Below are 13168 nucleotides of genomic sequence, written 5' to 3'. Positions count from 1 at the left end.
TTTTGGGATCAATGGGACAAAAACATGAGGTAGGGTTCGTAGGAATGTCCAATTATACATATAATGCGATCTTTCAGATTCAAATGGTTGGCACGTGGTTTCTGTGACCAACTTCAACAAATCTAAAGGTCCTAGGATAAGTCCCAGTCCTCAGCACGTTAATAAAGGGCAGTCTCCAGCCATACCAATCGGAACCAAGACAAGGGACCTTGTCCGACAGGACCATAAAAATCGCATAAAGGAGGGGGGGGAAAAAAGGGTTACTCGAAATATAGAATTGTCACTACTGTTCAAACTAAAGAGTTTTCTGAGGAAATCTCTACCTTTATCTGGGGCAACATGCCATCACCTACTCCAAATGCTTAGTTACATAGCTGGTTACAAAAAAAGGGTACAACCCAATTAAGCCACCGGGACCTGGGTGATTAACAGTACAGAGGATAGGTGGTCCCAGTGGGACAATTTGGAAAAACACACATTTATGTAACATCCATTAAATTACTCATACCATAACATTCTGCTCAATACTATTTATTCATATTGAACATCAATCTGAATGTTCAAAATCCAGCAAAACATCTGGAACATACATATACAAAAGTGCCTCGAATGTGTAGAAGGGAGAAAGGAAGTACTTGTGTGCAAAGTGAGGGTTAAATGAAGGTGGGAAAGGAATGAAAATATACATATCAACAATGATATTGGTATGTCCTACATGACAATTATATACAAGCAAAATAATTAGCAGCCATTATGCCATTGAATAGGCACAATGAACAAAGCACTGTTGCCCGCATTGGCTTATATACAACAATATGTCAACATTTCGACCATTGACAGACGTAGGTGACCTTGATCCTTACAATGGGGGTCTTCCTCAGGACTGTAAAAGGGCACCAGAGAATTTAATAAAGGGAAATACTTAGAATTTGTCATAATTTGTAATGCAAAGTCTAGATATAAAAGGGAAACTAAACTACTGTAAACTAACATTGGCTAAGTGGTTGAAATCATAGTAGGAGGCCCGTGGGCTGCTAGGTCAGAGAAAAGACAGACAGCAACCTAAAAGAAGGGGAAGGTTGGACGCCATCAGTTATTTGCAAAGGGATTTGATTTAGGGTTGATATTGTGAATACAAAACACAGAATTATTCTGGACTTCTCATAAGGTAATGTCAAAATTCATCTATGTTCTTTTCAAAAGAAACCGAGGGGGCAAGTTTGAATCCAAAGTTTCCCAATTACTGTGAAGAGTAAGAAACAAGCACGCGACCAAAGATATAACACCACTCCTCAAAATAATGTAAGGTTTTAAACGTTTAAAGGAAAAGCGTGATTGTAAACATAAGTCTCATTACCTTGTGGAAAAGAGCGGTCGTCGTTAACTGGGTAAACAAAGTTCAAGAGTTCCAAAGAGTCTCCGAGGTACCACGTTTCTAAACAAAAGGATGGACAGACAATAATTAACCCTCTGCCCAAAGTTCCACTCATAATGAAATGGAAAGTGGTTTAACCATAGACACTGATAAGACTACATCAATTACCTCGAGGCAAAGTGCATCCTTTCACTCCATCGTAAACGGAGAACTGAAGGGAAAATTCATCACTCACACGCTCAGCCTGCGCAGTGACAGACGCTCAATGCTGACTCATCATGACTCACACGCTCAGCCTGCGCAGTGACAGACGCTCAATGCTGACTCATCATGACTCACGTGCAGCCTGCGCAGTGACAGACGCTCAATGTTGAGTCATCATGACTCACACGTGCAGCCTGCACAGTGACAGAGGCTCAATGCTGCGGGGTGGAAGTCACATAGGTGACAAGGCTTGGTACCTCAGAGACCCTTTGGAATTTTGTTTACCCCGTAATGACAGCTCCCTTTCCATGAGGTAATGAGACCGATTTTTACAGACACGCTTTTCCTTTAAACATTTTAAAACCTTACATTTTGAAGAGTGGTGTTGTATCTTTGGTCCCCTGTTTGTTTGTTACTCTTCACAGTAATTGGGAACCTTTGGATTCAAACTCGGCCCCCTTGTTGGAAGTTTTCTTTTGAAAAGAACATAGTTGAATTTTGACATTATCTTATGAGAAGTAAGTCCAGAATAATTTTGCACACAAGTCCTTCCTTTCTCCCTTCTACATATTCGGGGCACTTTTATATATGTATGTTCCAGATGTTTTGCTGGATTTTGAACATTCAGATTGATGTTCAACATGAATAAATAATATTGAACAGAATTTTATAGTAGGAGTAAATTAATGGATGCTGCTACATAAATGTGTGTTCTTCCGAATTGTCCCACTGGGACCACCTATCCTCTGTACTGTTAGTCACCCAGGTCACGGTGGCTCAACTGAGTTGTACTCTTTTTTGTAACCAGCAATGTAACCAGGCATTTGGAGTAGGTGATGGCATGTTGCCCCAGATAAATTTAGTTTGAAGAATAGTGACAATTTTATATTACGAGTAAACCTTGATTATATTACAGAGTGTGCAAAATGAATCTGCAAATTGCTGCCCAGCAGCATTAGAAATGTAATTTAAAACTAGGTTTTCTTGGCACCCTAAATGTTTACCAAATTCCTCTCCAATATAGCTTAGGGTGGGGTTAGAGGTGTAAACCTCCTTATTGTGGTCATATGCTGTCACTTTAACAGTGATGTTCTGATCAAATATGTTGATTAGTTTACAGCCAAGAAGCTTCATGAGAAGTAGCTCCATGTAAAGGGCACTAGATGAGGGTGACAGAAAACAGCCAGGACATCCCTCCTAGGACGACAGAGAGCATCCCTAAGAGGGTGACAGAAAGCATCCCTCCGAGGATGACAGAGAGCATCCCTACGAGAGTGACAGAAAGCATCCCTCCAAGGGCAAAAGAGAGCATCCCTCCAAGGGAAAAAGAGAGCATCCCTACAAGGGCAAAAGAGAGCATCCCTACGAGGGTGACAGAGAGCATCCCTACGAGGGTGACAGAGAGCATCCCTACGAGGGTGACAGAGAGCATCCCTACGAGGGTGACAGAGAGCATCCGTCCGAGGATGACAGAGAGCATCCGTCCGAGGATGACAGAGAGCATCCGTCCGAGGATGACAGAGAGCATCCCTTGGATGTTTTCTTGGGAAATTGCAGGCAGCCTTTGACAAAGGTGTTTGGGGCTCTGAAACGCGTTAAGCGGAAAATAAACTCAGCATGAAACTTGCGGGTTCCCCTGGTAGTAATAATTCAGATGAATTGCCTACCGTGGAGTGCTCCCTCATGCGTAGGACAACTTAGAATTCATACTAATATCATTGTTGATGTGTATATGGTCACTCGCTTTCCACTCTCATTTAACCCCACTTTGCACACAAGTCCTTCCTTTCTCCATTTTACACATTCGGGGCACTTTTGCATATGTATGTTCCAGATGTTTTGCTGGATTTTGAACATTCAGATTGATGCTCAATATGAATAAATACTAATAACCAGAATTTTATAGTATGAGTAATTTAATGGATGCTGCTACATAAATATTTGTGTTCTTCCAAATTGTCCCACTGGGACCACCTATCCTCTGTACTGTAGTTACATAGCTGTTCACCCTAACAAGAGATCAGTGCACTCGAAAGTAGGTGGCCACTTGCATCAGGAGAAAAGTAATCAATTTAAAACAGAAATGTTTTTAAACTTCTTAAAAAAGAAGGAATTTGGTTTCTTTCCAAATTTCTTAGATGTTTGCTCACATTATGCTTTACATTTTTATACGGCTTTTTTCACATTTTGCTCCTTTGGTTCCCCGTTAATTACTGTCACTGGAATTGCTTGGTGTGTCGCATTAACTTGTATGTGACACTGTAAGAGGTCACTGCACATTCCACTGCTTGTATATTGAATCGGGCTCTCAGCATCAAGTAGGACAGTGTAAATAATCCAATACTGTATATTTTGTGCAGCTTTCAGAGTGCATGGGGTTACTGTGCATTGACCCTGCCAAAGAGATCATGTGTGTTCCACTCATACATTTAATAATGCACACAAAATAGGAATATTTCACTTCCTTCTTTTGTTGAATTTCCCAAACAGTATCTCACCTTCAGGAGTTCCCATGCTGGCGCCTCACACTTTTTTCCTATCTCCGTTATCACTGCATTGAGAGAGGTGATTTGATTGGAAAGTTTGGTGATATTTGCATTTTCCACCATGGTGATTTTCGTCTCCATCTCCTTCAGTCTCCCGTGCAGTGTTTGCTCATTTTCTTTCAGGAGTTGCCGCAGTTTTTCAATTTCAGATTCAAGTATCTTCTTCTCAGTTCTTAGCTTGTTCTGTCAGAAGCAAAGAAAAGCTGGTTCGATTTTATAAAGCTCCCTATAGGCCGTCCAGAGAGTAGGGGTCCAGGAGGAGGGTGGAGGGGTTGCCTATTCTGATTGTCATCACCTTGCACAAAGGCTTTGTCTGAGAGACATCCCAAAAATTACATTTGAAAGAGAATTTAGATTTTTCACAACCTGGTGGGTAGAAAGTTTGTATTTTATTAAAGACACAGGGGCCACGATTATGCAAATCTCCTTTATTGCCCGCTCCTTTATTGCCCACTCACAGCAGCAACAATCGAAGAATATAGAACTTCAATAACTTTTTAATAGACAATAAAGTTCCCCCGCATGCAGTGTTCTTCCTTTTTTTGGTTTTTCGAACAAGATAGTTTCTTTGATCCATAACTTACTAACGAAAAACTTAATCAGTGAAAACTTCTTACTCTGGAAAAGAAAAACCCAAGACAAAATCAATAACTTTTCTCCATCAGGGAGGGTTCCAATGTGGAGGGATAATCTAAGCCTCCATGTCTTTAATAAAACCCAGAATGTCTGCCCACCAGGCTGTAAAAAATCTAAATGTTATGGTATGACACAGAGGTTAACATTATTCAGTTTTGAAGTGCATTTAATACATGGTCAATAAAGCTTGTAACAGGTCGAAAATAGCAACTTTTAAACATATTTTCATTAACCCAAGCCGCAGCCCCGGGGTTGAGGCTGTTGGGTTCCTTCCTTTACCAGCTGCCGACTACGCCAATGTAAGATCCTCAAAATTATTGAGAAAAAAGGCAGGTTTGATGATGGAGATAAAATCCAAGTTTATTGTAGGTAAAGATGAAACTCATCCAATACCACATCCAACCTCAGTAACTGCTCTGCATAAAATCAAAAGCTAACATTCTTGAACCTTGGCAACAGAGTAGGTTGGAACCAATACATCAGTGATGTCACCCGTAACCATGACAAGTGAGCATCATTGCTTAACTCTAGTACAGTTATGTTAGGTTATATAGAGATTTGTAGCGCGCACTGCTACTCAGAAGTATCCTACAGTTAACATAAATACAATTGAATATCACACATATCTACCGGGAAGAGAGGTTTAGAGGCTGAGGCACCCCTAAGGGAGTGTACACCAAGCATAGTAATGTCTACACCTGCTTCTTTTATTACTTCTGTCACCCATTGTGCTATGGTTGGGGAGTAAACTGCTCTATGAGGCAATTTATAGGATATTAGCATTTTTTCTGTATTTCCTCTCATACTCACAGTCCTCTCATATTCCATCAAACATTTCACCACAAACATTCTTTCATTCTCTGTAAATAAGGGGTAGAAAACATTAGTTGACTTGGTCTCTGTACGCCTTTTAAATAAAACGAACCCATTCTGATTGGTAGTCCCTGATGGTGATGTCTAAGGCTTTTATGTCTGAAGTCCATCTACAAGACACCAGGCACAGCAAGACAGTGAGTTTATAAGAGATATGTTTTAGGGATAATCCAGAATTCTCTCTCCAACTTATTAAGACCTGTAGGACATCTCTAATGTCCCATAATGCAGTATATTATGCAGAAGGTGGGTTTAGTACCCACATACTTCGCCTTAATTTTTTAGTCAGTAAGTTTTGGCCCACAGATACTCTGTCTACAAGGCAGTGACATGCTGCAAAAGCCGATCTGCAAACTTTAACTGTTCTATAAGAAAGAGAGTCCTAATGTGAATAAACCCGATAAGTAATTAACTACATTTACTAAACCAGTTGAAACAGGATTGTAGTTCCTTCAAAGGAAAAAACCCATTTCTCCCAAGTCAGTCTATATGCGTTCCTTGTGCCAGGCACTCATGACTCTGATAGGAGTCTACAAGCGTCTGCCGAAAGGCCTGGATCTGCCATTGTCTCCTGAAATCCGCCAGGCCATCAGCATCAGATGTCCATGCTCTTCAAGAGGATGTGACTCTCCTTCTGACTGGGCCTGTAATTACTTCCCTGAAAGTTGGAATTAAGATTGTAAGCCTATGCTCATTTGTAGTAGAATTGAGAACCATGCCTGTGACCTCCAAAGTGGTGTTATCACTACTGTGACCTTCATGTTCCTGCAAACATGCAACAGTAGCTTACGTAGGAGTAGGTCTTGGTAGCATGACAAAAGGAGTGAAAGCATAAGGTGCTAGGCCCTGCCAATTCTGAAGGAAGGCATCCACCCAGAGGCCTGAGGGTCCGGCATCCAGCTGAAAGATTTTGACAGTTGAGTTTTCCATCTGTCCACAAAAAGATCCACCCGAAGGGTCCCCATATAGACTGGCAACTGAGGAAAATGTCCATGTTTAACCTCCTATTGATAGAATCTCTGAAATTCCGGGAGAACAAATCTGAAACACCATTGCTCTATCCTGGGATCTGTTCCGCTGCTACCAACATGCCCTTGCTCAGAAAGTAACTCCAGAAGACCTTGACTAAATCTGAGGCCCCCCCATTGTGTTGACGTATCGGACTACAGATACGTTGTCCATGCACATGTTACAGAACACTTCATTAAGTCTTTGGTGAAGCATAGAATTGAAAATGAACCTGCCAATAATTCCAAGCAGTTGATGAGGAACTCCTCCTGATCTATCCAGCATCCCCCTGCTGATGGGTCGCCACATCTTGCAACCCATCCCTCTAAACTAGCATCTGATTCTATCACGATCTCCTGGATTTCCCCAAAAATGGCTCCTCCATTCCATGCTTCTTCATTCCTCAGCCACCTAAGTAGTTCCTTCTTTGAATCCGGGTCCAGAAACAGCATTTGAGAATACGATTGACATGTTCTTGATGCTTTGACTTTGAGTCTTTGGAGCGCACAGTAGATTGCTCTGCTTCTTGACGACAGAAGGCCTAGGATCCTTGCTAGAGCCCACAAGGAGAATTTCATTCTCCCCAAGAGATTCCTCAATTCGTTATGAAGTTTCTTTAACTTTTCCAGTGGCAATTCCAATTCTGCCCTGGTTATGTTCATGACAAAACCCAAGAACTGCATTTACTTGTTTGCTACCATGCTAGATTTTTTCCCGTTTATGACAAAACCCAGGTGTTCCATTAGGCTCATGGTAAGTTCTGTGTGGGGTGAGATCACTTATCTGGACTGTGCCATTATCAGGATATCATCTAAGTAAACTATTAGTCTCACCCGTCTCGCGAACCTTGGTCAAACACCAAGGGGATGAGGAAAGTCCAAAAAGGAGACTGCACCATTGCCATAGTCTGCCCATTCAGGTGAATTGGAGAAACTTTTGGTGTGGAGTCCAAATTGGGATGGGCAGGTACGCATCCTTTAGATCTAACCGTGTTAGTCAATCCCCTTTCCTTAGCACATCTCTAAGGAGGTGCACCCCTTCCATTTTGAAGTTGTGGTAGTCAACCTATTCGTACAACTCTTTTAGATTTATCACGGGTCTCATTCCTTTGTCCTTCTTCTCCACTAGAAAGATATTGCTGATAAAACCTGATTCCGTTACCTCTTGTATTGCCCCTTTGGTCAATAATTCCACTCCCTCTTGTGTTACTAAGATAGAATCTTCTGGTGAGAATATCAATTCTGGGGGAATTTTCCTTTGTAATGGTGAATCTGAAAATTCGATCTTGTGTCCCTCCACTGTGTCTAGGACCAAAGGGTCCTGATTCACCAAGTTCCAGTTTCCACAAAATTGGGCTGGTCTGCCTCCCACTTTTTGGGGTATCTGAAAGGTCTTTCATACTTCTTACCTACTGAAAAGCCTCTTTGTCTCCGCTCACTCCAGAAGCCTCTCCTGTGAGGTATTTGTTTCTGTGGGCATAAATGACAAATGTGGAGCAAAGTGTGGGTGCACAAATCTTGCTCAGTAATCCCAGGTAGGGTCTTGAAGAGCTTTGGCCACGGCCGAGGAACTGATCACCTGTTCTCCCAGCCTAGCTCAAAGCAAGACTTTCTTGATGTCTTTCTAGGACTTCTGAATTGAGCTAAATGCTCCCATGTACTTAGCCATGTCCCTGATAAAATTGTCCCCAGAAACGTAGACCCTGGGAGGCAGCTACTCCTTCTCTAGTGGCCAGTTTGACCAATTTAGGATCTATTTTTAGCAAAAGCTTTTTCATCTCTCATTTGAGAGTGCAGTATTTGCATTCCCCAAGAGGCAAATGGCTATTTGTGCCCATTGACACAATTCCTTGGGGTCAATGAGGGTTTCTTCAAGATATGCCACTTCAGCCATCTCAAACGTCTTTGTGAGTGGGCCAGTAATATTAAATAGACAGTCTTGGCAGGACTTGAGGCCTTTATCAATACCTTTCCTAGGGCCTTTTTCTCCCTTGGAGCTAAGAGCCACCACCTTTGCGTCTAACTCTGAGGTAGACCTAACTTTATCCGGGAGGGAGGGGTGTGGGCATTCGGATCTAAGACGGGACCTGACCTCTTTTGGTATTTCCTTCCTAGGCCAAAAGGAGGGGTACTCAGCAAAATGCTGCGATGGAGCCAACTCTGGAGACAAGGGTTGTATGATGAGCAGCGGGTCAAACATATTCTCTACGAATGGGTCAACAATGCCCATTTTTTACCCAGATGCCCTTGATGCCTTCTTAGTTGTACCCATATTCCTCACCTCTATCTCCTCAATACCTGAATCAAAGTCGGAGGAACAGGATAGGTTAATTGCATCCTACAATGTTTCATCACAATCTATGGGAATAGGAACCTCTGGGCCTTTTTCTTGCCCATCTGCAGTGCTAGAGGCACCATCCTTGTCACTGCTAATGCGTGAAATAATTTGTTTTGAGCGTTTGGCTTTTTAACTTCCTCAGGCAGGATTTCCCCTGCAGCCTCTTCCTCTGGGCCTTAATCACCCCATCTCTCCCATCAGGGTGTCCTGGGACAGTAACTGGCCAACCCTTCTTGGAGAGAACCTCTACTTTTTTATTAATTATGTCATCCAGTCTCCCATTACCTTATCCAGTGCCTTATTTAGAAGTTCTTCCAGTCTATCCTCCATAGTATTCCCTGAAGGTTCAAGGGACCTGGCAGAAGGTAAATATTATTTAAGATTACTGGGCTCAGTGTAAGGAAACAGCTGCTCCGACAGTTCGTTGGACTGCAACTGTCAGAATTCAAACAGTTTGCCCAATCAGTTAAAATGGCCACTGTAGTGTCTTTACTAAGGTGTCCCAATCTCCTAAAATGGCCCGGCACATACAGAGTGTGGCTGACCATCTCTTAAGGGTCTTTCTTCTAATTGTGTGGTCCTTTCTTTATTGCTGTGCCTCGGATTATCTCTTTTTTTTGGTGTTATTTATAAAACTTTACGATAATTGCGTATCGCACCGTTGCCTTTATTTACATGGGCCAGAAGTCGCTGAGGGGAAAGGAGGGCTGCTGGCATCTTTGTTAAGTAGACAGACTTTCTTCTGTTGCCACGCCTGTGAGATGACTCTACTGGACTGCTGCAGATGGGTGAGCCCCGCTTGCGTAGCTCAACGGCCTCAGTGGGAGGTGACCTTAGCGAGATGGTCTATATTTTTTTCTTTCAAGAAGCTCCCGCTACTATGGCAGTGGGGTACGGGCTCACACTTTTCAAAGAAATCTGGCCCGCAGCAACAAGTGGTGTGGGGTCGGATTTAGAAATAAAATATCGGTCCACAGCAAGGGAGTATTTCTCGGCCTTAAGGAGCCGAGAGAAACGCTGAAAAGTTGTGTCGGGTACAGAGAAAGTAGGACCTCCGACCCAACGCTGTAAGAGAGGGGAAGTTAAATATAAAAATACAACCACACTCCTTTCTAGGGTTAGGAAAAGACATTGGGAGACATGGGAAGTTACACAATAAACTGGTTGAGGGTGTTGGTACAAGGGTAGGAGGGAGATATTACTCTTATTTTCTATAGGGGAGGGTGGGATATCTCAAGGCGAAAAAACACAGTAAGACGCTGATTATGATGCGGCCTGTACAGGCTCCGACCTTAGGGCAGAGCCTTTATTGCCGTGTAGGAAGGTGGAATCTGACTATATGGTTACCCCCACTTTTTGCCTGGTGTTTTAATGGTTTTCGACTTAGTTGGACTGGGATCCTGCTATTCAGGGCCCTGGACTGAGATCCTGCTATTCAGGGCCCCAGTCTATCTGCTTGCTCTATAAAATGGATTCCATGTACTTTAGGTACGTACCAGACTGGCTACTGGGTCACCCTTGTGAGCCCCTGTATATGGCCCCTTAGGTACCCAGGGCATAGGGACCCCAGAGGCCTACCAGGGGCTGCAGCATGTCTTGTGCCACCCCTGGTTAGCCTTCCAAACTGACACCACAGGTCTGTACTTACAGCCTGGGTAATGTGGTGTAAGCACCCCTTACTTAGATATTGTATACCTATATCTACCTTACTAGCAGCCCGTACGGACGTTGTCTGGGTATGAATTTCTGCCGGGCAGTAGTATATTGTTGTGTAGGATTTCGTTTTGATAGCATTTCTTATCTGTGACAGGCCTGTGAAACGCTCCGATTCACAGTGCACTGCTGATGCACTTAAGAGTGCGCGTTCAGTAGTGTGTGAACTCGAGATTCCCTACTTTATTTTTCCTTGCAATATTATATAGCGCGGACTCGACAACATGGCATGAGCACAATTTACATTACAGAAGAACACATTCATTTGTGGTAGGCACGGGGAGACAAAGCGATTTGCCTGGAATCACAGGATGTTGAGCTGATGCCGAGATTCGAACGGAGCTCCCCAGCTCTAAAGTTCGCAATTCTAGAACTTGTGGCGGGAGGTGTGTCTAAAAGTGTATGTCGGTGCTGGCCATCAATGAGAGAGAACTGTGCATTTTTCAAATCGGTGGTGAAAAAATATGAGTATGTTGCTGGAGATGTGGGCCGCCGTGCCACCAATGTACTTACCAGGGAGGGTAAACACCCATTATTCCGCAACTTTCTTTCCGCATACCCTCACTCCGCATACTTTTATTACGAAAGTACCATGACTCCGCAATGCCATTATAACGCATGGCATTACATTTTATATGCTTTTACCACGGATACATTTACAACAAAATTAGTTGTAAATGCATGAATGGTAAAAGTATGTCTTTTTTTAATGTTTGGATAAGGTAAGTATGGGTATAGGGGTATATGTTTTGGGGTACTGAGGTATATGTTTTGGGGTGTTTGGTATTTTAAGGGTTCAGATATAGTTTTGGGTTATGGGGTGCAGGGGTAGTTTTAGGCTTTAGGGATAGGTATGGGTTTTGGGGTACAGGGGTATTTTTAGGGTTCAGGGCTAGGTTTGGCTTTTGGGCTACAGGGGTATTTTTAGGGTTCAGGGCTAGGTTTGGGTTTTGGGGTACAGGGGTATTTTAGGGTTCAGGGATAGGTGTGAGTTTTGGGGTACAGGATTATTTTTATGGGTTTTGGGGTACATGGTTAGTTTTATGGTTCAGGGCTAGGTTTGGGTTTTGGGGTACAGGGGTATTTATAGGGTTCAGGGCTAGGTTTGGGTTTTGGGTACAGGGGTATTTTTAGGGTTCAGGGGTAGGTTTGGGTTTTGAGGTACAGGGGTATTTATAGGGTTATGGGGTAGATTTGGGTTACAGGGGTATTTATAGGGTTCAGGGCTAGGTTTGGGTTTTGGGTACAGCGGTATTTTTAGGGTTTAGGGATAGGTTTGGGTTTTGGGGTACAGGGTATATTTATAGGGTTAAGATGGGTTAGTGTTTAAGGGTGTTGGGGTATTTTAAGGAGTACGGGTGGGTTATGATTATGGGGCGCAGGGGTATTTAAAGGGAGCAGGGTGGACAACCGGAGCTGGAATGTACAGAACCTGGGTAGAAAAAACAATGAAATATTGGGTACAACGCTTGCTTTTTTTCCGTAATCCCGCGCCCCACACACGCCCACGCCCCCAGCACACGCCCACAGCACACGATATGAGACATGGCACGAAGGGCGGAACGTCCCACAAGCCGCCTCTTTGTCACGCCCCAGCACACGCCCACAGCACAACGCAGGCATGCCCACAAGGGACTACTTTGCTGGCACGGTTCTTTTACCTTTTAAATGTATATGGGGGGCGTCTGCATAGCCTATGTCCTTCTGCTGCAACTGCCCTTTCTAACGCTGTATTGGGTGTTGTGATTGGTGCTGTGGTTCCTGAGATTACCCGTCTCAAAGGTTTGGGCTATCTCTTTGTGGAGAAGTGTGGCTCAATGGTTAGAGCGGAAGACCCTGATGCAGAGGTCTAGCCCGGGACCAGGGTTCAATTCCCCGCCTCTGCGGGTCTTGGGCTCAAAATTCCACGGACCTGATAATTCTCGCCTCGGTGCCTATTCCAATCATGGAGTCCCACTCTGCAACTCTGGGCAATAGCTTGCTTAATCTCCACAACGGCCCCCACAACGCTAAGGATGCCTGGCCTCCACGATGGGGGTGCCTAGGAGTGGACGCCTCACAGGGAAAGCCAGGATGGGTCCCACAGCGGTATTCGTACAGGCGCCTTGAGACCCTTGCGGGTGAGTAGTGCGCTATACAAGTATCACTTTACATTTACATTTGACATATATTAGTACTAGCAGCCCGTCCCGACCTTGTCCGGGAGCAACAGGCTTCCCTGACCCCCACCCGCCCCGACATTGTCCAGCAGCCCGGGCCCCCGCCCGTCCCCCGCCTGCCCCGACCCCCGCCTGCCCAGACATGGGTCCCCTTACCTCAGCCGCCGCTTCTCCCGCCCGTCCACTGCTCGCACCGCCGCTGGCCTGTCCGCTGCTCCTCACGTCACTGCTCCTCCCCCGCTCCATGTCCGCCGCTCCCTTACCTCAGCTGCCGCTCCTCCAGCCTGTCCGCTGCTCGCACCGCTGCTGGCCTGTCC

General features: G+C 44.3%; 1 protein-coding gene across 1 annotated transcript in view; it reads right to left on the bottom strand.

The window, feature by feature from the left end:
• The window catches only part of LOC147727870 (E3 ubiquitin-protein ligase TRIM39-like), a 199933-nt gene that overhangs the window by 124531 nt on the left and 62234 nt on the right, over positions 1-13168 (bottom strand). The window contains exon 3 of the mRNA XM_086963191.1: positions 4078-4308. Within this exon, the coding sequence (XP_086819317.1) occupies positions 4078-4308 (231 nt within the window). The remainder of the gene's footprint in view (positions 1-4077; positions 4309-13168) is intronic.

Source organism: Lissotriton vulgaris, chromosome 3_1 (assembly GCF_964263255.1).
Source record: "Lissotriton vulgaris chromosome 3_1, aLisVul1.2, whole genome shotgun sequence".
Classification (NCBI taxonomy): domain Eukaryota; kingdom Metazoa; phylum Chordata; class Amphibia; order Caudata; family Salamandridae; genus Lissotriton; species Lissotriton vulgaris.
Note: the sequence above shows the minus strand (reverse complement) of the source record. Positions and strands in the feature narration are given on the sequence as shown.